The sequence below is a fragment of the Hydra vulgaris genome, chromosome 09 (genome assembly GCF_038396675.1).
Source record: "Hydra vulgaris chromosome 09, alternate assembly HydraT2T_AEP".
NCBI classification, from domain to species: Eukaryota; Metazoa; Cnidaria; class Hydrozoa; order Anthoathecata; family Hydridae; genus Hydra; species Hydra vulgaris.
Genome location: NC_088928.1, coordinates 25,373,640 through 25,397,486, shown reverse-complemented (window position 1 = coordinate 25,397,486; position 23,847 = coordinate 25,373,640). Strand labels below are relative to the sequence as shown.

The following is a 23,847-nucleotide window of genomic DNA, read 5'->3' as shown; positions in this document are numbered from 1 at the left end:
TATAATTGGCTCTGAGGGTTTTAGCCATGAAAAGGGTATCAAGATTTAGTATTTTAACGGTTAATAAACTAAAAGAGGACATATTGAAGAAGCTACTTTATTTTCTTAACTTAAAATTAAGTATAGTTTGGTTTTACCAAAGATCACAGTACAGCAACAGTTTTATCTATTAGATAATAGTATCTAAAAAACTAGTGGCTGAATATATATTATGACTGATTATTAACTGAATATTCTTTAAGAGTGCAGTCGTGGCGCAGTGGTTAGAGTGCTTGCTTTATAAGCAGAAGATCCAGGTTCGAAACGAACTCTGGACATATTTTCCCGTCACGGCAAGAAAGGAGGCGTGAACTTTCTATTTAAATGCACTTCCGCTGTGTCCTGGAACAAGACCGTTAGGACTTCTTGGGGCACTTAAAAAAAATAATAATAATAATAAACGTAATCAGAATATATGGCTGTTTAATTATACTCATTAGCTTGGTTATCTTAGGATAAACTATTTTGGTATCAACACCACTTACGTTAAAAGATAAAGAAAGAGTTAAGGTTGTTAAGATCTTTATTCTTTCTTTATCTAACAATTTTATTCTCTGTGCTTTTGGAATCAAATATTATTGAAGGAAAGCATTTATGTCTTCATCCTTTAGTTTATTAAATAAATTTTGATTTAATAGGCAAGTAAACAAAGTGTCGTCCAGAAATAGTCAATATCAAGTCAAAAGTGGTCGAAAAATGGATAAAAGTCTTATTGAACGAAAACGGACAATTGATTTAGATCTACTATGTAAGTTTTTTAATGTTACTTTTATAGGCGTTGATTAAACGTAAGTTACAACATTGACTAACATAAGTCAATACTGTAAACGCTTAACCGCGGTTATTTTATGCTATCTTTTTAACTCGACATTTTCTGACTTTCACTCCAAAATACTTTGTTTTTATTAAACTCACTTACTATTGGTCCGTCGAGGCAGGTTATGATGCTCTTTAGTGAGCTAAAATCAACTTTGCGGGACATGGTATGTGCTCTCTATATGACAATTAGCCGGAGGAGGATAAACCACAATACCAAAACAAAATGTTTTTTTGTTAATGCTTTTTTATTAAAAATTTAATAGTTTTTACGGAAAAAAAATCACACTGAAACTTTTGAATGGAGTGGAGTTTTAAATGGAATGGAATTGAAATTGATGATAGAGTTTTCTTAGTTGATGTGTTTCTTCAACAACCTGTCTGTCCACATTTCACTATCTTTCTAATACAACTACTTCCGACTTTTATTTCTGTTTTTCTTAAAACTCACTTACTCTTGGTCCATGGAGACGTGTAATGATGCTCTTTAGAGAGCTTATTATTTGCAGATTTCGGTATAAGGTCTTCATATGGCAATTAGCCAAAAGAAGATAAACCACATTACCATTTAAAATACAATGCATTAAAAAAATATAAAACGTTTAAAAAGACAAAATCTACACTTTTTCTATGGTTAATAATCCTATAATGTACTTTGAAAATACGTTTGAATCCTTTACGTTTAAAGAAGGTTTGTTCGAAATAATATTCTGGATTTCATTCTGAACGGATAATCGACCAAAACTGAACGCTTTGTCTAAATTTTGTTACGACGTTTAATAAACATTCCTGTGTTTATTAAACGTCGTTATTAAACTGTTTAACAATATTGCTTAAAAAGATTAATTTGTGAGCCAATTTTAAATCTGTCACGGTTGATTAAACGCCTAATCAAATTTATTAAAACAATAGTTTTCCTCACCTTCACTTTAAGAGTTTTTTCTTTTTAAGAACTAATTTGACTATTTTTTAAGATTTTAACTTTTTCTGGTTAATCATTAAAAGATTATTTGCCGGTTTCGCTTCAGGAGCTATGAAAACATTGTAAGACTCCTTTCTTAATGTTTTAAGTTGCTCTATTTTTAATAAAGCAGCTTAGTAGATTTTTTGATACCTGTAGCTTAAAAAACTTGTTCACTTGAAATTTTTAATCAGACTTTCAAATTATTTTTGGACTTCATTGTAAATGCATTTGGTAACTTCATTTTTTTCCGTTCATGAATGACATGGTATTTATAAAAATAGTGTTCTATACTCAAGTTCACTTGTGGTTTTGTAAAATCTTTTAAAAAGCTTTAAAAATTACTTAAGTAACTACTCTACTCCATTTGGGTTGCAATACTATTGAACAAAACTTATTTTCTTATTATTTTATTCTTTATTTTCTTTCCGCCTTAAGTTTTGCTGCCAATTTTTAGAACCTTATAAGTTTTTTTTCACTACGATTAAGTGTTATTATGTTCATTTATGTTTGCTTTTACGCAGTTATTGCTTTAGCATGTTTTTGCAATAATGTTTGTATAAAACACCAATGTTTATAAAAATGTTTGGCAGATTTCAGACATTTTCATGTTACACGCTTGTTAAGTAATATATGTCGAGTTTTTTTCGAAAAATGTCATCTAGATGATTTAAAAAAGTGTGATACAGATGAAGATGTATAATCTGATATAGAATAATATGTATAAAAGTCTTGTAAAGTACAGAAATTATATTTTTATAGTACATAATTTTTTATTTGTATAGGCAACTGTTTTTATATAAGTGGAAAACCTATTGTTGGTAAAAAAACATTGCTCTGCAAGTAATCTTGTAGTATTCTTAACTGTAAATCACAGTATAGTTGGTACTTAAACTTACTATACCTAGTAAGTATACGTACCAACTAATTTTTAACTAACTTTAAACGCTTCATTTACGCAAGATAAGATTAATTTAAACACCTAGTAAACGTTTAATATGACTAAATCTAAACATTTTTTCTAAGTTTAATAATTCTACTACAGACGTTTAACTTATTGAACTCGGCATTTGGCGGAGGTTAGTTCTAAATGTTATTCGGGATTTCATTCTTATATTTAACCAAACCTAAACGCTACTGCAGGTTAAGTCAAATAAAGTTGTAAGTTGTTTTTAGTTCAACTCAAAGTTTCCCAAATAGCAAGCAATATTGGCGCAATACTATTTAAGTAGTTTAGATATTGTAAACAATATTGCACCAAAATCATTTGTTACTCGAGTTAAATTTCTCAATCCATTAAAATTATTTTGTGAACTCTATGATAATCAGTATTTAAATAAAAAATTTTTTTTGTATTTTTTATATATTTATGTTATATTCATCATGTCTACCCATTTTTTGAAGTTGGAAATTAAAATTTTCAGCTATGGAAATTAAATGCCTTGTTCAAAAAACACAATATTCTTAGAAAAAAACTGCACAAACTTTAAAGGCTTTTCACCAAGCCATAATGCAAGTGAGAAAATAAAATTAGTACTGGAGAGAAGTTTGGTCCAAAGACATCTGCCTAAACAACCGAAAAAAGCCACACAGGTATTCACTTACCTTATCCACAAAACTGGCATTGTTACGTCAAACTGGACTACTCGCAAAAGACTGAAAAAAGAAGGATGCGATAATAAACATTGTTCTTGGTTTGCTTTTCGGACCCGTCGATTTTTTTATGTAATGATGAACGAGACAGCTTTTTTCCATTGTAAAACATACTAAACGTTTTTAAACATTACTACATTGAAAAAATGTGAAACATTTTCCCTCAATAATGATCTGGCCCATCATTTGTGGGCCAGGAGCAGGACATTTCTACAAAGTGGTCGGAAAAATTAGACAGGATCAGTATAAAGTAATACTGGAAAATTAGTTGCTTCCTCAAATAGCAGGTTGATTTAAGAAGTTAAGAACCCTATAACTATGCAAGATGATGTAATTTGCTATACAGCTAGATGGTGTAATTTGCTATACAGCTAGATTTAAATTTAGTTAAAATAATGATTTAATAAAAATAATAATAAGATTTAAATTTAATTAAAATAATAATTTAATAAAAATAATAATTTTAAAATTCTAATATTATTTGAGGCTAAAACTTTCAAGCAAAGTTTATATTTATGCAATAGTGCATAAATTCTTTGTACAAAACAATACTCACGAGTCTTATTTGTTAGAAATTATATTTTGAACCGGACCTAACTAAGCGTGCTTATGTAAGGTCCGGTTGAAGTTATTCGACGTCTTATTTAAAACGATGAACATTATTACCGCTGATCCATCTTGTTGTTTATAGCGGGAACCGAAACCTTTTTCAAACTTGTACTATTAATTGCTTAATGTTTTATATTATTTTAATTATTATAAGAAAATAAGTTCTAATTTTATATTAAATGTAAAAAATTGATAGACGCTCATTAAATAATTTTAAAAGATGATTTCAAGAAAAAATTTTCAAGTTTGGCTAGTTATTATAAAATTTATAATAACTGATAATAATTTCTGTTTAAAATCGAAACTATTGAATTTAAGTGAATATTTATAATAAACATTCGCTTCACTTCAACTGTTTCAATTTTAAATAGAAAATTTATTTATAATCTTAATTATTTTACAAATTTTTTAAAATATTATGGACAGGTGAGATTTAAATGATTATTTTCACACCTAACTATTTTGAAAAAAAGACAATATAATTTTTTATTTTAGTGTGTTATATTTAACTTTTTGTAAGTTTTTAAAAATTAAGAAATAAAGAAAAAATAAAAAAAAGATAAAGTTGCTAATTAGTTTTGTAACCTATTAAAAAATATTTTGAAAAATGTTTGCATTCAAATTTCTTAGAGAAGAAGTTTAAAACCTTTGTAAACTGTTATTTTATAAAAATATTTATTACAGTTGTGCAATAATCTTTTATGTAAGTATCAAAATATGTTTAATAATTTTTAGTATATATTTAAGAAAACTTATAGAAAAAGAGATAATATAACGATATACATATGAGTTGATAAATACCTTTGTTAAAAGAAATGCTTCGTGTACATGTGTCTAAACTTAAAAAAGATGCTTTTATCAAGTTTCGTTCTACTTTACAATTTGCACCTGGTTTGCAAACAAGAAGAGAGAAGACTTCTACATCAAATTCAGCTGAAATAAACACTAAAAGTAAAATTAAGAAGCTACTAATTGCTAATCGAGGAGAAATTGCAGTTCGCATTGCAAGAGCAGGAACAGAAGCAGGGATTAGAACTGTTGCAATATATTCAGAACAAGATTCTAAACAAGTTCACAGACAAAAAGCTGATGAGGCTTATTTAATTGGAAAAGGAATGCCTCCAGTAGCTGCTTACTTAAATATTGGAGAAATTGTTCGAATTGCTAAGGTATATGGAGTTTTATATCTTAAAGTAGTTATATATATATATATATATATATATATATATATATATATATATATATATATATATATATATATATATATATATATATATATTATGTCAGTGTATTCATATAGAGTGTTCAATGTTCTCAATATTAACATAAAGAGTGCTCAATGTTCTCAATGAACAGAGCAATAATAAATTAGTAAAAACACTTGTCTAACTTTTATCTTCAACATTATGTTTCACCATCAGTAGGTTCATCAGGAAGAATGTCTAAATATAAAAAAATTTCAAATTATACAAAAATTATTTCACAGGAAGTTGGGAATTGTTATAAATAATTATGTAATAACAAACATTTCCCTCCTTCAAATAAATTGCACAAAATTTTTAATAGAAACACTATAAGGTAAGCTATAGTTGTACAAAAAAAATTGAAAGAATTATAAAAGGCCATCATTTTGCATTGATTAATAAAAATGAATTTCTCAAAGTAAAAAATACTAAAAATTGTAACTGCAAGCAAAAACTTGACTGCCCTATGAATGACAAATGCTTGTCAAAAAATATTATTTACAATGGATTGTTTCCTTGCAAAACAACCCTGATAAACAATTTATTGGCTTAACTGAGGGCAAATGGAAAAAACGTTATGCCAACCACAAACAATCTTTTAAACATAAAAAATATTCAAAAGAGACTATGCTGTCTAAATATATTTGGCAGCTAAAAGAAAAAAAATATTTAAAATTAAACTGGTCTATCTTAAAAACTGTGCCTGCCTATAATAACATTTCCAAAAAATGTATACTATGTTTTCAAGAAAAATTTGAAATTATTACTCATTTAGATCATAAAAATTTATTGAATAAAAAATCTGAATTAATTTCTAAATGCAGACGTAAAAATAAGTTCCTTTTAAAAAATTATTAAAATAACCAGTACAAAATTTATCCTAATTCTAAAGAATTCTTTTCATGATTTTTTAATTTCTAATGTAGTTGATGCAACTTTCTGGTTGCAAAATACTACAGTTATTACATAATTAATTATAACAATTCCCAACTTTCTGTGAAATAATTTTTCTATAATTTGAAATTATTTTATGTTTAGACATTCTTCCTGATGAACCTACTGATGGTGAAACATAATGTTGAAGATAAAAGTTAGATAAGTGTTTTTACTAATTTATATATATATATATATATATATATATATATATATATATATATATATATATATATATATATATATATATATATATATATATATATATATATATGTATATGTATATGTATATATATATATATATGTTATATATATATATATATATATATATATATATATATATATATGTTGTTTTTAGAACCACCTAATATATATATATATATATATATATATATTAGGTGGTTCTAAAAACAACATATATATATATATATATATATATATATATATATATATATATATATATATATATATATATATATATATATATATATATATATATATGTTATATATATATATACATAATGTTGAAGATAAAAGTTAGATAAGTGTTTTTACTAATTTATATATATATATATATATATATATATATATATATATATATATATATATATATATATATATATATATATATATATATATATATATGTATATGTATATGTATATATATATATATATGTATATATATATATATATATATATATATATATATATATATATATATATATATGTTGTTTTTAGAACCACCTAATATATATATATATATATATATATATATTAGGTGGTTCTAAAAACAACATATATATATATATGTTATATATATATATATAACATATATATATATATATATATATATATATATATATATATATATATATATATATATATATATATATATTAGGTGGTTCTAAAAACAACATATATATATATATATATATGTTATATATATATATATATATATATATATATATATATATATATATATATATATATATATATATATATATTAGGTGGTTCTAAAAACAACATATATATATATGTTATATATATATATATAACATATATATACATACATATATATATATAACATATATATATATATATATATATATATATATATATATATATATATATATATATATATATATATATATATATATATATATATATATATATATATATTAGGTGGTTCTAAAGGGAACATTTTTTGAAAATGTCTGATAGCACCCCCTAAATGTGTTCTATGTAATAAATCAATATTACATTAAAAAAATTTTTGAATAAAATTTTTTTTTAAGGGTCAGACATCAGACAGGTCCCTTATATTTTGAAAAAAAAAAGTCCTTTAAAAGCATATCATGTTGGGTCTCAAAAGAAGTGAAATTTTATAAAACATTTCAGCAAAGTGCGGATAAGTAGAAAATGCTAGTATGCTAAATATGTTAGTATTTTATTATTGTGAATAAGTAGGAAGACAAGAATATTTTTTTAAATTTAACTTTATTAGTATATTATTCTGTTATCTAACCTTATTAATATTACAAAAGTAAATAATTTGTCAAGTAAAACTGATTAATAAAGTAGTTAATTTCAATAAGTAATTTGTTTTTTTTACTATCTTTTTCCTTATTATTGTATTTGAATATCACAATAGTATTTTTTTGCAGGAGCATGAGGTGGACGCTATTCATCCTGGGTATGGTTTCTTGTCAGAACGTCACGACTTTGCACGTGCTTGCATTAAAAATGGAATAAAGTTTATTGGACCCTCCCCCGAAGTACTATATATGATGGGAGATAAAATTCAAGCTCGCAAAGCAGCAATTGCAAATAATATTCCAGTTGTTCCAGGAACTGATTCCCCTGTTAAAAAGATTGATGAGGTTTTTTGATGTGTTATTTTTAATTATTATAGTATTTACTTCATAGCACTTGTCACTTATTTTTTATTTCTTATTTTACTACTTATTGAGTAATCTTGTTTATAGATATAGTGCTACAGGGCGGCCTTGTATCACAGCAACTCTAAAGTTCTCTTTTTTCAAAAACCTCCTCTAAAATCCTCTAATAAGTTGAAAATGTGATCAAATCTCTTCTTTAACTCCTCTTTTTTTATTATTTCTTGATGGTAGTATAATGTTCAAAATACCCATTCCTGGTATGCAAAACCGGGTAACGCCTTAAAGTGCATTGGATTGTAAAAAATTACTTTAGCAAATCATTGTCATTTAACATAAAAAATCACCCTTCTAAAATGTAAAAATAATCCTCTAAAATAAAAAAAATAATCCTCTAAAAAAAATAATAATCTAAAATCCTTTATTTTGATTCAAAATTGTAAAGTTTTTAAGAAAAATTTCTCTAAATTAGTTGCAAAATCTCCTCTAAAATCCTCTAATATCCTCTTTTTCTTATACCTGTGTGATTTTCTTATAAAAATGGTTACCTGTGTGATTTTCTTATAGAAGTGGTTACCTGTATTATGATGATAGTTCTGACTCATATAATACTCAAAAAGTTTTCCATTAAATGGTAGTTTTCATAAAATGGTAGTATACAATAAATTTGTATACCTATAAATTTGATGGTTTTATAGTTTTTTATATATTTTTATTGTATTTTTGTTATTTATTGCTTCTTACCAATTTTCTTGTGCTATGGTAAGTTTGAAGTTCTTTTTTAAAATTTCTTTTATTTTTTACTCTTTTCTTTATAGTTGTTATTTTAATAATATAGGTACTTTAATTTTGTGTAAAAACACTTTTCAACTATCAGTGGTGAGGTTAACAGGGTGCTGAATCTCTTCAAACTGTTGTAATAACTATTACTGCAGTAAATTTAAATGCTATAACAGATACAAGGCCGAAAAGACCACTACAGACGAGGAGGCTACTTAATTAACTTTCAACTCTTTAACTCCAAAACATGAACCTTGACGAACAAGGCCACTGTGCGGATAAACAAGTTGAGTGCAATACTATCAGGGACGTGGTGGGGCTCGAACTCAGAACCTCTTGCTTATGAAAAGAGTGCTCTACTACTACACCACTACCGCATATAATGTACACAATCAAAATAGATCTTTATCTTTTGCATATTTTGCACAAGAAAATGATTATAATTTCAAAGAACATTTTCACAAAATAAATGCTGAATTTAAGTAGAGTATTTACTGATACATCTACTAACTTCCTGATTCACTTGCATTTATAAAAAAGATTGTATAGGACATATATTTTAGAAAAGATATTGTCAAGAAGTTTGAGTCATTTTTATTCCCAAACTTTTTCAGGTGATGGTGATATTTTTGTGACAAAAGTTGAAAAAGAGTTTTGTAGTTTATTTATTTTAAGGAAATGTTTCTATATGTTAAGCATAGCATTGTAATGGTCGTTATAAACTCTATACCTAAACAATATTGAATAACGTTTCTAAGAAAACAAAAATTAGATGCCTAGTTCATACTTTGATAAAAATATTGCTTGCAAAGTTTTGTAGAACTATTTTAGGTTAAAAAACGCCTAATGTGCTCATACAAAATTTTAATTTCAGAAGGTGTTTTATAAGATATATATATATATTTTTAAACATCTTTAAGAGACGCTAGCTCTTTAGAGCAGTGCCCATTATAGTATTTGTAGAAAAGAGAAAGAGAAGCAACATTACGACAATGTGATAATGGTTGGAGGTTGGCTGCAAGAGCAGGTCCAACTATGTTTACAATGCGTTTTTGCACCTTGTCTAAAAGAGAAAGGGCATCATTAGAAGATCCGCCCCAGAAATGGCAACAGTATTCCATACAAGGTTGGATTTGAGATTTATAGAGATAGAGAATAGAATCTGAAGTAAGAAAGTGACAAGCTCGATAAAGAGATGCAACCTTAGCAGATGCTAATTTTGCAACTGACTTGATATATGGTTTCCAAGAAAGATTGGAAGTAAGAGTTAATCCAAGAAGATGAAGAGTAGGTGACTCATCGAGAACATCACCGTTCATAAATATAGGAAGATTTAAATTATTGCGATAACGATTAGCTGAAAAAAATTGAGTTTTATCTGAATCAAAGTTCACCAGCCACTGTGAGCCCCATGCTGTAGCAGAAGTGAGATCTTTTTCAAGCTAAAATGGCCCCTCCAAGCAATCAGAAGGTGTTGGTTTCTTATCACGACAAGAATAAATGGTAGTATCATCAGCAAACAATGCCACCTTAGATATGAGAATATCTGGAAGATCGTTAATGTAAATTAAAAAGAGTATAGGGCCAAGGGTAGAACCTTGAGGAACCCCTGAAGTTACGGAATAAGAAGAAGAGTGTTGTCCATCGAGGACAACTTTTATGCTACAATTGGAAAGGAAGGATTCAATGATCTTAAAGATGTTGCCGGATACACCATAAGAAGAAAGCTTATGGAGAAGACCAGCATGCCAAACTTTATCAAAAGCTTTTGAAATGTCAAGAGCGATGGCCTTAACCTCTCCACCTTCATCTAATGCACAAAAAACCTGTCAGTTATTACTGTTAGCAAATCAGCTGTAGAACGAGAAGATCGAAATCCATATTGATGGTCAGAAAGTAAGTTTTTAGATTCAAGATGAGAAATTAAGTGTTTGTTAATTAAAGATTCAAAAACCTTGCTTATGATAGGAAGAAAACTTATGGGGCGGTAGTTAGACAAATCAGATCGCTCTCCATAATTTTTGAAGATAGGGATAACACATGCCGCTTTCCAGCAGGTTGGAAAACAAGACTCTGATAAGCACTTGTTGAATAGTTTTGAGAATATCGGCTCCGGAGAACACTTCTGCAAGACAATAACAGGTATGTTGTCCAGGCCACAAGCTGTAGAAGAGTCTAGGTAGGAAATCACTTTAGATACAGATGCTGAAGTGATATGAATGTCAAGCAATGGATCAACCTGTTTGTTGGCAATGTCAGGTAGAACGCAACTAGTGGTATCAAGAGATGATATTGATGAAAAGTTTTTAGCAAACAATTCGGTTTTGTCTTGATGTGAGGTGACAAAGTCTGAACCATACAAGAGAGGTGGAATTATAGATTTGCCCTTATTATTGATATTATTAATTATTCTCTAGAAGTCACGAGAGCCTAATTACCTAGAATACCTTGCAATAAATAGAGCTTTTTATTACAATTCAAACACATTTTCCAAGTAAGTCTTTAAATTTACTTTACCAGGGCAGTTGGAACATAAAAGAAATATGGAGTTTTGATTATCAGTATCGGTTTCGAAAAACACTTACTTTTATCAAACCTTTGTAATATATTAAATAGCCCTTAGGTAAAGCAGCATAGATCAACTTTGCATTTTGATGATACGAACATACGCAAACCGAGTGACTTTCACTACAGTCATCTGTGATGCACCACTTCAGCCTTAATTCACAGAACTTGCTGAATCCAACTTTGTGTTTAGGGTATAACTTTTTAAACTCAAGATAAAGCTCCTTTAATCGAACTAATATTAAACATTTTTGTTTATGAACCTTTACATTATTTATACGCACAGAAACAAAGTCTTTTTCCTGGACATTGTCTTGTGAACTCTTCGGATTTATGAATTTCAATGAATTTTTGTTTGACAATATCTTCTAAAAACTGTCCTATTTTAGCCTCAGGTTTAGCAAGTATTCCTTTTTCATTTTTTAACTTTTAGCTTTCTTAACAAGATTTTCTGAAACTGAAAATGTTTTTTCAATTGACCAACTATCAAGAGATAATGTTAGTAGTTAAACTTTTTCTTCCCTCAAACTTATTTTCATTTTATTTTTTATTGAATCTATCAGTTTAAATCATTAAAGTTCATACATTTTTGCTCTTTTTCTGATACTATATCTTTTGGGTCTATATCCAATGCTGATGTTACTAGATTTGTCATACTTGTTATGATTTTTTTAGCTTTTTACTTTCCATATCCTAATTTGTCATGCTAACTTAGATTCTTGAGTGGAGATATTTCCAATAAAGACACTCTTATTAAGTACTGTTTTAACAAGGTTTGAACAACTAACTTTTGTAATTTTTTTGACTAACTTTTGTAATTTTTTCAAGTTTGAATTTATTCAAACAGCTATTACAAACTTTTTGACCAGGTTTTTGGTTGATCTTAAGTTGATTTGCTATATATTGACTTTACACAATCTCTTGATAATTTTTTTCTTGTGGACTTTAAATGGATCACATAAAAATAAAGGCTTTTTCATGGTGAAAAAGCCTTTATTTTTATTTGACTCATTTCTCCTCCTTTGGCCCCAAAGTGTATCCTATCCTTTGAATTAAAATTTCAATATCTGTATCTTTTAGTCTTATTCCTCCTACCATTCTATAATATGACATTTTATCACAATCTTCATTTAAAACTCTTCCCACGCAACATTTCTCTGATATTTTTTACTAATCTAAAAATAATAAAATAGAGGCTTAAACATTAAAATCTAAAAAAAAATTTTAATATTTTTCCAGTAATAAAAAATTCGCACAGCTTGCCTGTTGGTATTAAACTGTAGCACATTAAAGTTTCCGAAATTTTTTCTTATATTACGTTATTTAGCAACTTTGAGGTACAAAAACTTAAAAATTGTTTAAAATCAGTCAAAAACACCTTCAAAAATAGATTATTTGGGTGAAAAACTATTACCATAAAAAATTTCATCTATTTTATCTAAAAAGTTATGATCTGTTAAAAATCAAAAAAATCTACTGTAATCTCCAGATCCTCAATTATTCCGATTTTGGTCAATATTAATTCAATTATAACTTTTAAACGGTTTGGTCAATCAAACTAAAATTTTCAGAACCAAATTTGAGGTGGTACCCCGGTGCGGTTTTGAAAAATTAGGTGGTTTCATATGGAATAACCCAGCTTATAATATGAATACTTTTCTGATTTACATTATGGGTATCATTTGATCTTATTTTTTGCTTTGAAAATTTTTTAATGGTTTTTGACACATGAAGATACTATAGTTAAACACTGGAAAAATTCTGAATTTTATACACTGGTTGGAATTTCTTTATAAGATTTTTATACAATTAAAAATAATATTCAAGATTTTTGTATTATCTTTTTGATAGCCCTGCAGAATTTTTTTGCAGCTTTCATTTGTTTGTAATCTGGATTAAAAATTTGCTAGTTTGCAAAGCTCAAAAAGATTAGCAGGTTTCTAATTAAAGAGTTAAACACATTAAGTTGATGCTCAATCCAATAGATTTGCTTGTTTAAATAGTAGTAAGTATTTGCAATCTTTTTCAGCAACACAATTAATTTGTAATCCTATAAATGTATCACGCATGACTAGTTTAATTTTAGTACATAGTCAATGCATAGTCCTATCTCCTTGTCTGCAGGCTGTGTATTTAAACGTAGTTTGTGAATTTAATTTTCTAAAGTTGTTTTGAGCCTTTCTGCATTATCTATCTCTTCAAGACTCATAACTGAAAACTTTGGAACATCGGTAGCAGTTTTTTTCATTACAAACACCTCTTTAAAATATTTAAGCAAAATTTTTAAAGAGGTATTTGTAATGAAAACACAAATTGCTTTTATTTTAGTATTTTACCATTTTAGCAAATGCAAAATCACCTAAGTAGCGATAACCCAAATCAACTTTATGAACTTGTTTTTTATGAACTTGTTTTTTATGAACTTGTTTTTTATGAACTTGTTTTTTATGAACTTGTTTTTTAAAAGGTGTCAATGCAGAGTAAAAACTAAACTCTTTTTTAAAATTTTAAAATTGGTAACAGGTTTCTTTTAACAGGTTTGATTATTTTTTATTAACTTCTAAGAAAAAATATTTCTTTTAACTGTTTTTGTTCCTTTAACAAATGTTTTTGGCACTTTCATTTCAAAATTTAATGATTGAGTAATCTACCTAGAAAAATACAAGATAAATTAAATATTAAAGCATTGTTTTTAAGAATTTGTGCAACATCATTCCAAACTTTTCTTTATTTTCTGCTCTTTATAAAACTCTCTACATATTTTGCAACCAAGTAACATTTCCACCAGTATGCTATGATGCCCAAGAGAAGTTCATTGAGTCATCTATCTTAGAAGGTAATAAATTTACAGTAGAACAAGCTAGAACAAGTTGAACAAGCTTTCAACAGAAAGTTTTTAGACTTGCTTATGCATGAAATTTATTTTTAAGATATTGCAACTAATTAAAAGCATTAAACAGATTGTGTGACTAATTTAATTGATAAACGTTAACTCATCATTGACATTTTTTAGGAGCATTGTTAAGTTAAGGTTCAATTAAAAGTTTTTTTTTAGTCATTTGCCAGAGTTTTATTTACATACATATTTATTTACTAATTCACTCCCTACATAAATAAATCTAGAAATTATTTTCTTTCAAATAAAAGTGTACTTGTCTAAACCAAAATATTAAAAAACTTAAAAAAAGTTATTTTTTTGTAAAGCACATATTTTGCACATATAGATGCCACAGGTCTGTCGATTTACACTTAAATGCATAAATTAAATTTTGAAATAATAGTATAATTATTATTAAACAACAATAGTTAATAAACATAAAGTTGTTTACACTAAAAAATCATAAATTTGACAAAAATAAATTTCCCACAACATGGTTTGAATAATCGCCACCTCCTTTACAAGACATCATTATAACCTCATTGCTGCACTAGTAGTAGTAGTAGTAGTAGTAGTAGTAGTAGTAGTAGTAGTAGTAGTAGTAGTAGTAGTAGTAGTAGTAGTAGTAGTAGTAGTAGTAGTAGCAGTAGTAATAGTAGCAGTAGTAATAGTAGTAGTAGTAGTAGTAGTAGTATTAGTAGTAGTAGTATTAGTAGTAGTAGTAGTAGTAGTAGTAGTAGTAGTAGTAGTAGTAGTAGTAGTAGTAGTAGTAGTAGTAATAGTAGCAGTAGTAATAGTAGTAGTAGTAGTAGTAGTAGTAGGAGTAGTAGTAGTAGTAGTAGTAGTAGTAGTAGTAGTAGTAGTAGGATTTGCCAGCCCATTACAAAAAACATGAAATTAATTGAATATGCGCCACCTCCTTTACAAGACACCATTATAACCTCATTACTACACTAGCTGGTTATACCGTTTAAGTATTAAATTTGTTTTAAATATTTGAACAATTTTTATTAGAAATTAGCTACTTTTACATCATTTTTAATAGAAAATTAATGCCTTGTTTGTTCAAGTTTTATTCAGAGTTTATTTTGATCTTTACAATCAAGTCAAGTAATCTTTTCGCCACAAGAAAAGTAATGTTTTCTCTACAGCAACATAAAAATAAAGGTTGGGAAAAAATTGCCATCCTCAGACACTTTCAGGTCAGCAGTTTGATAAGCATTGCCAAATGCCGACCCTAAATCTGAGGGCTGTGCATTCACTTACATAATGTCTTCAAGTCATTAAAAAATGTTGCACAAAAAATTTCCAGGGATTCAGAATGAAAGAGCAGATTTTCAAAAATGATTACATGAACCTTTTGATGTTGCAAGATGAGATGCATTGCAGATTATGCACAATGAGGAAAACAAAGCGTTTCTGGTATCCCAGCGAGAAGATCTTTCCAATTCCAGTTTTAGAGGTATGGATAAGCATTTGGCCCAACAGGAATCTCGAAAAATCAAATGAGCAGAAAAACATTTAAAACAAAAAGAAAGGGATGCTGAAGATGCCAGAAAAGACCAAGAAGTGGCAGCTTTAACTCTACTATCAGAACATTCTTCCAGCTCTTCCGCTTCTGAAACTGAGTTTGTATCTGATGATGAACTTTTCAGCGTTTTCACAAGGCTACCTCTCTACTCAGCTCCAAAAAGGGCAAAGAATAACATTCTGACTCCAGACTTGAACCTCACACTTGACCGCGTTAACATTAGTGATCGGCAAGCTACTTATGTTATTGCTGCAGCTGCTCAAGCCCTTGGACATGATCTGGATAGCATTTTAGTTTCTCGCAGCACTATCCGTTGTTCAAGAATGGATACACGCAAGTCCAATGCAGTTGAGGACCAAAAATCCTATTCGACCCAGGTACCACTTTTGCACTGGGATAGAAAACTCCTACCAGATATTGTACAGACAAATGTAAAGGGAGACAGAATTGCAATCTTAGTTTCTGGGGCTGGAGAAGAAAAGTTACTTGGGGTTCCCAAAATCATAAGGGGAACAGGTGAGGAGCAAGCTAGTGCCTGCCTTGAACTATTAGATAATTGGCATCAAAGACAAAATACCTACGTATTTTGGTATGTGTTCAATACAACAGCCTCAAACGTTGGCTTAAAATCTATAGCTTGCACAATTATTAAAAAAACTCTCAAGAAAGATCTTGTGTTGATAGCATGTCACCACCATATTTTTGAAGTTATACTTTCCAGCATATTTGCATCCACATATCTTAGAGTTACCACTGGACCTGATGTAGGTTTATATAAACAATTTCAAAAAGAATGGCCAACATTTGACCAAAGTAAATATGATGCTGCTGATGAAACGCTCTTCAGTGGATCCATGACTGATCTCCGCGATGAAATGGTTGCATACTACAAAGAAGCTGTAAAAAAATAAAAAGCTCACCAAGACTATGATGAGCTTCTACAATTGTGCCTCATCTTTCTTGGTGGTTACCCAAGAGAAGAAGTGAGAAGGTAAATGGCAAAAGGCATCTGTTTCATCAAAATCCTTCTTTTCAAGAATCAAGTGACTCTCACTGCTCATGAAAGTAAAGCTTTGACCAATATCAGCCTGTTTGTTGCTCTAGTCTATGGAAAATTTTGGCATGAAGCTTGCTTGGCAGAAAGAGCCCCATATAATGACTTAAGACTGTTAAGACTTTAGAATGATTATACCTGCAACAATGTTGTTAGAGATGCAGCAATGACAGCCTTCAAAAGACACCTATGGTATTTTTTAGAACATTTGATTGGCTTGGCTTTTTTCGACCCCTGCGTTGATGCTCATACAAAAGCTGCCATGGTTCAGAATCTTAAATGTGCCAAAAAGAAAACGTTATAGTTAGAAAACCCATTGGAGTCATACGTTGCAAGCCGAATATTTCATCTTTTCGACCTTCTCATCTACAACGGAGCAGAGAAGTTTTTCTTTCAATGCCTCACGACCTTTGGCAAATGGATCCAATTTATATTCAGTTCAGGGAAACTGCCAGGCAAATAAAAGTAGTTAATGACTGTGCAGAGAGAGGGGTTACTTTAATCCAGATCTTCAACTCTTCGATAACGAAAGATGAAAAGCAAAAGCAATACCTATTGCAAGTTGTCAGCACTCAAAGGAAAGCCTTTCCAGAGCCATCAAAGCATCTGTTAAAAAATGTCTCAAAATAAACAATGCATTACATTACAATATGTAAATTAAGTTCAGAATAACTAGAACCTTTTTAAGTCATGATGTTTTATTTTGTTTTTGTTTTGTAACAGTTTTCTTGTTGAAGAAACCAAATTTTCAATTATTTCTTGTTTCTTCCATTGCAACAACATTTATTGTTCAAAATTGCGCCACCCCTAGTTATGTTTGAAAATTCAAAAAAAATTGGCCAAAATGGTCCATATGGGGAATAGAGCAAAAGCAAATGTGACCCGACTTAACTTTCCTACTTTCAATTTTTTGGACCACTCTAATATATATATATATATATATATATATATATATATATATATATATATATATATATATATATATATATATATATATATATATATATATATATATATATATAATAATATATTATTATAATTAGTATATATAAATATAGATTGAAGTTTTTAGAAACCATAATATTAGAAAAATTGGACTTAAAAAAATGGAATCTTACTTGCTAAGTATCTAAACCAAACTCATGCTTGCATAGAATCCATACTGCAATCATAAATTCTTGATTTTTTTCTGCATTATTTTAATATTTTAATTATTTAATTTTAGGTTGCAGATTTTTGTGAGAAATACGGTTACCCAGTTATTTTGAAAGCTGCATATGGTGGTGGTGGTCGAGGTATGCGGGTTGTAAGAAATAAAGATGAACTACCTAAAATGTTTGAACTGGCAACATCAGAAGCAACTGCTGCATTTGGAGATGGTTCAATGTTTGTTGAAAAATTTATCGGTAAGATAATCCAGTTAAAACTGCATAAATAAGGTACACACATAATTAAATGTGAAATTACTGGTATTAGAAGTTTTATAATTATATAATTAAAAATATATATTAAATTTATGTAAAGTTATATTTATATGCAAGTTTGATTTTCATATCCTCCATATATTGTTATACATAAATGTTGACTTTTGCCTTAATCAATTTTTTATCATAATCAATTTTATATCACATAATATATAGGCAATATATAGAAAGGTTTTTTATTTGACGATTAGAATATGATATGGAATCCGAATGTAAATGATCTTGTTGCAGTTGCTCTTCTTAAACAATTTAGAGGCATTGATGTCTGATCATTATTTTATGCTCAGCTAGTATTCTTAAAATAGTTTCGAATATTATTTATTGTTAGATTGATTCAACTTAATTGTATATGAATTTTATGCATATGTATTTGTATTGTCCTAAACAGTTATTAAGGTATTGTTAACTCCCAACATATGTTGTGTTCATAATTAAAAAAATTTAAAAAAAAAAACCGTTCAAGCTATTTATTTTTGTATTTCAAAAAAAAAAAATTTAATTCATTCAAAAGTTGTTTTTAAATTTAATTTTAATGTTATTATTTTTATATCTATTTAATAATTTAGTTATTAGTTAAATAAATAGATATTACAAAAACATTATTATATAATCATTTTAACAAAATAACAATGTAAAAAAACTGTTTTACAATAAATTGTTGATTTTTAAAATGATGAATTGTGCTTCCATATATTCTAATAGTTCATTTATTTCTCTTTTTTTTTGTGAATAAAATGTCATTGAATATTGAAATTCTGCTGACCATACTATAATAAGTAGAATAGTGACAAACCATTAAAAAAGACTTTAATAATTAAACTTTGGATAAGTGAAATGCTTGTAAAGTTAAGATAATAGTTATTTAAACTTACACTGTACTTTTTTTTGCTCGCAGCCATTTGTATGTGTTTTTGTTTCGATTTGTTTCTTTACTCTCTAATGAACTTTATTCATTTGTATGTTTGGTTTTTTGTTGACTTTATTTCATGTATAGTAAACCAATAGTTTTGATTGTTTAATTAATTTTGAGACATTTATAAATAAATAATTTTTGTTTATTACCTAACAACTTGCATCATTTCAGTTTTTGAATTTCTAACAAATACTGAAAATTCTTTTGCAACTTTTGCTTTTTAACTAATTATTTAACTTATAATACATAACAGTAATACAGAATATCGCTGTTTGTAAAACAGGTCGACAGTTGGGAAGTGAGAGCTTGCCCACACTCCCCTAAAATGCTTAGGGAAATAGTTGTTTGAAAAAAAAAAAAAAAGAGCATGAATTTAAATGCAAATGTTTTTAATTAGATTTGTCTATTTGATTGGTTTTTTAAATAAAAAATTAGATTTTTATAAAAATGTCATTATGAAAAATTGATAATATTCTGTTGTAAATCATTTTCTTAGTCAATGCTATGTCTTCCTATTAAATCTATTATTTAAAGTTCAGTTTATAATATTAAACATTTTTAAAAATACATTTGAAAAAATAAAATATTCTTTTTGAATATGATAACTGCATTTTTTTATTTTGTTTAAACTCGTATATATAATATAAATTTATTACGCACTAAATTATTGTGTAATAATTTTTACATTATGTGATGAATTATTATTTTGTATATCAATTATATAAATTTGTCTATATCAATTTCATATATTAATTATAAAAAATAATATGCATTATATTTTTTAAATTTGGCAAAATTAAAAAAATAATGCATATTTAAATGTACTGCTAAAAAAACTTGCAATTATTACATTAACACTTTTATAGTGGAATCTTTAATTGTTGTAATAATTGTTGTAATTTCCTGCATTCTATTACAATAAGAAAATGAAAAATATTTTTTATAAGCAGTAAAAACTTTCATAGCTCTTGGTTTGTCAAACTTTTTATCAAATATGTAGAGTTGTTAATAAATAGATGGATTGATAGTGTGAAAACCTAAAGAAAACACTTGTTTAAAGAATTTTTTCACTGTGAGATTAATGAACTTTGTTAAGTTAACTACATATATATATATATATATATATATATATATATATATATATATATATATATATATATATATATATATATATATATATATATATAAATTAGTAAAAAACACTTATCTAACTTTTATCTTCGACTTGAAGTTTCACCATTGCTGGATCATCAGGAAGAGTTACTAAATCTCAAAAAAAATTCAATTTATAGAAAAAAATATATAAATTGAATTTTTTTTGAGATTCTATAAATTCTATAAATTCTATTAAAAAAAATTCTATAAATTGAATTTTTTTTGAGATTTAGTAACTCTTCCTGATGATCCAGCAATGGTGAAACTTCAAGTCGAAGATAAAAGTTAGATAAGTGTTTTTTACTAATTTATTATTGCTCTTTTCTTTAAGAACATTGAGCACTCTATTTGTAAAATACACTAACATAATTTACATATATATATATATATATATATATATATATATATATATATATATATATATATATATATATATATATATATATATATATATATGTATATGTGTATGTATATACACTTATATGTTGTCTGAAAGTTTTCTTCCATATTTTGTTGACAAAAAGTAAAAGTTAAAATGCAAGACTGGATTTTTTTTTTTTTATTAATTGATAGACTGCCTGCCCCAACCAAACCCTCAGTCGATGTAGCAGCACTCCCTTGTGAGTCAGGCTAAAAGATAGTAGATGTAGCAGCACTCCGTTGTGAGTAGGGTATATCATACTTTTGCATGTTTTAATTTTCATTCAGTATGTCACTTTTCCTATGTATTCATAAACCCTGAGTTGAATGGTATAATTTATTTTGGTGAAAAAACAAGTTTTTCACCAAAAAAAATTTATTTTTTTAATTTTCAAAACGATTGTGTTTTTTTACTAAATGATGACTGTTTATGTTATAAATGTACATAATATTTATTTAAAATATTGTTTAACCTTATGCATAATTTTTATAATATGCTTTGAGTTTTTAATAATATTATTTTGTGTATAAGTATCAGTTAATATTCAAATATACTTTGAAAATATTTTAATTACCATTTTAGATTTCATTTCAAACTAATTGCTATACTTGCTGTATTTATATCTTCCAGATTCACAATATATTAAAAAAAGAAAAATGGCATTATCAGTTAGCAAGAAAACTAGAAAATTGATTAACACCAAACTAAGTGAGTATCTTAGAGGTCCTAAAAAGTTTCTTTAAACTGAATTTCCAACATTACATGATTGTTTGCAGCAATGTCTAGATCTGCAGCGAAACAGAATACTAGTCTGTGAAAAAAATCCGCGTAACATCAATGCAAGAAATTTTTTCTAATGTTGCTAATAAAGTTGCAGAACGGTGGCTTATTTCCAACACAGAATTTAAAGAACCCATAGTTTGTGGAACTAAAGCAATAGCACTAAGAATTAACAGAAGTTGGTCTGTATTCTCTAAGATAGCTCGACACAAATCTCAAAAGGCAAACAAAAAACGCTGGAAACCTAAACTTGATAAACTTTTAGATATTGCTTTTTGCAAATGCAGAATCGTTTACTGCAGTGATAATAATGCCCCTTGCAACGAACTTTGTGATGACAGTGCTCATTGCTTTTGCAAATGTGACTTAAATTTAAGAATTCCTAAAAAAGAACTTATTTGGATAAAAACCCAGCAAGAAAAACAAGGCAGTGTTTCATGTATGCAAGAATTTGGTCTTGATCTTAAAGAGACTGCCAAACTTAGACTAAAATGCTTACGCAAGTCAACTGATCAAGCAAGACTCACGCGACAACGTGAAGAAGCTTCAAAGTATAAGTTAGAATCATCAGTCTCTATTTATCCAACCAATGTTAGATTTGATGATGAAAGTACGGGTGTTGCAATAGAAGTTAATAATAATTCCAATGATGTGATAGTCAGTGATAGCGATAAAGTCGACTCGACAATTGAAAATCAAGAGAGTTATGTCAAACGAAACTACCTTAATATTAGTAATGCTGCCGTTGCCTCTATCAGATTTGGTGTATCATCGACTGCTACTGCTGCTATCATTAATGGTCTACTGAAAGATATTATGAAGGCAGGGAAACTTGTTGAAGATAAAAAAAATCTCATATGTGATAGTATGAAAGTTTTTCGTGCCAAAGAGTGTGCTATGAAGTATTCCAGAGTAGAAGAAAATTTCGACTGTGAAAGAAATATAATTACTGGAATTTTTGTTGATGGTAGAAAAGATAAAACTTTAGTTCTTATCTATGATAAAACCACAGGCACCTTCAGAAAACAAATTATCAAAGAAAATCATATAACTGTGACAAAAGAGCCTAGAGTTCGCTACCTTACTCATTATACACCAAAACCTAAGTCAGAAATATCTAAACCAGCTAAGCAATGTGCTATTGGATTATTCGACTGGTTAATAGAAAGAGGTAAAGATCTTAATCTCCAACTAATTGGCAGTGATACTACAAATGAAATGTCTGGATGGAAAGGTGGAATGCTTCATTTTGTGGAAGAGCTCAATCGAATGCTTCATTTTGTGGAAGAGCTCAATCGAAAACTTTTTAGATCTTTTTGCTGGCTTCACATTAATGAGCTTCCATTCCGTCATATTATGGAAAAACTTGATGGACCAACTTCTTCAGATAAAGGATGGAGTGGAGCAGTAGGTAAACTGTTTTCCAAAGTAGAAAATCTTGAAAGAATTACTAAATTTACGCCAATTCCGCTTCTGGAGCCTCTTGTTACTATAAGTGAAGATTTCTTAAAGCAAATGAGCACTGACAGTTTAGTCGCATGGAAGTATTTAAATGCAATATTGAAAGGAAAGCTCGATCCTAAAGTAGCAGCTCTTAAATGTGGTAGATTGTCTCACCGTCGATGGCTTACTTGTGGCATGAGATGCCTGTTTCTCTATATGAATAAACATGATCTTGAACCTGATAATCCAGAGATCTTAAGACTGCTTGCAACTTGGGTGACTCAGGTTTATTTTCCAATGTTCTTTGAGATTAAAGTTAAGCATGACATTAAATATGGTTCTTGTCATCTTTTAAAGCTGTTTCAACTTTAGCAGAAGCAAGATGATAGGATTAAAGAAGCATCTAAACTTTATCTCAAAAGTGAATCTTGGTGGGCTCATCCTGAGAATATACTTGTTTCACTTCTCTGTTCTGATAACTCAGAACAAAAGTTATTTGCCATCGACATAATATTGGCAGTTAGGGCGGGAAGTGAACTTGGCTCAACTGATATTAGACTATTTAAAGTTCCGCAAACAATAAACCTTGATGCTTGTGACATCAAAGAACTTATCGACTGGGAAAAAGAGGTCATCACTGAACTAATTTTCACTGAAAAATGTCGTTAGTCCAACTCAATGCATTGATAGTTT

At 28.0% G+C, this 23,847-nt stretch overlaps 1 protein-coding gene across 1 annotated transcript in view; it reads left to right on the top strand.

Annotated features, from left to right (window-relative positions):
- Positions 1 to 4,782: 4,782 nt before the first annotated feature.
- The window catches only part of LOC100200393 (pyruvate carboxylase, mitochondrial), a 60,677-nt gene continuing 41,612 nt past the window's right edge, over positions 4,783 to 23,847 (top strand). The window contains exons 1-3 of the mRNA XM_065805149.1: positions 4,783 to 5,247; positions 7,920 to 8,135; positions 18,184 to 18,364. Coding sequence (XP_065661221.1) covers positions 4,894 to 5,247; positions 7,920 to 8,135; positions 18,184 to 18,364 — 751 coding nt within the window. The 5' untranslated portion in view covers positions 4,783 to 4,893. The remainder of the gene's footprint in view (positions 5,248 to 7,919; positions 8,136 to 18,183; positions 18,365 to 23,847) is intronic.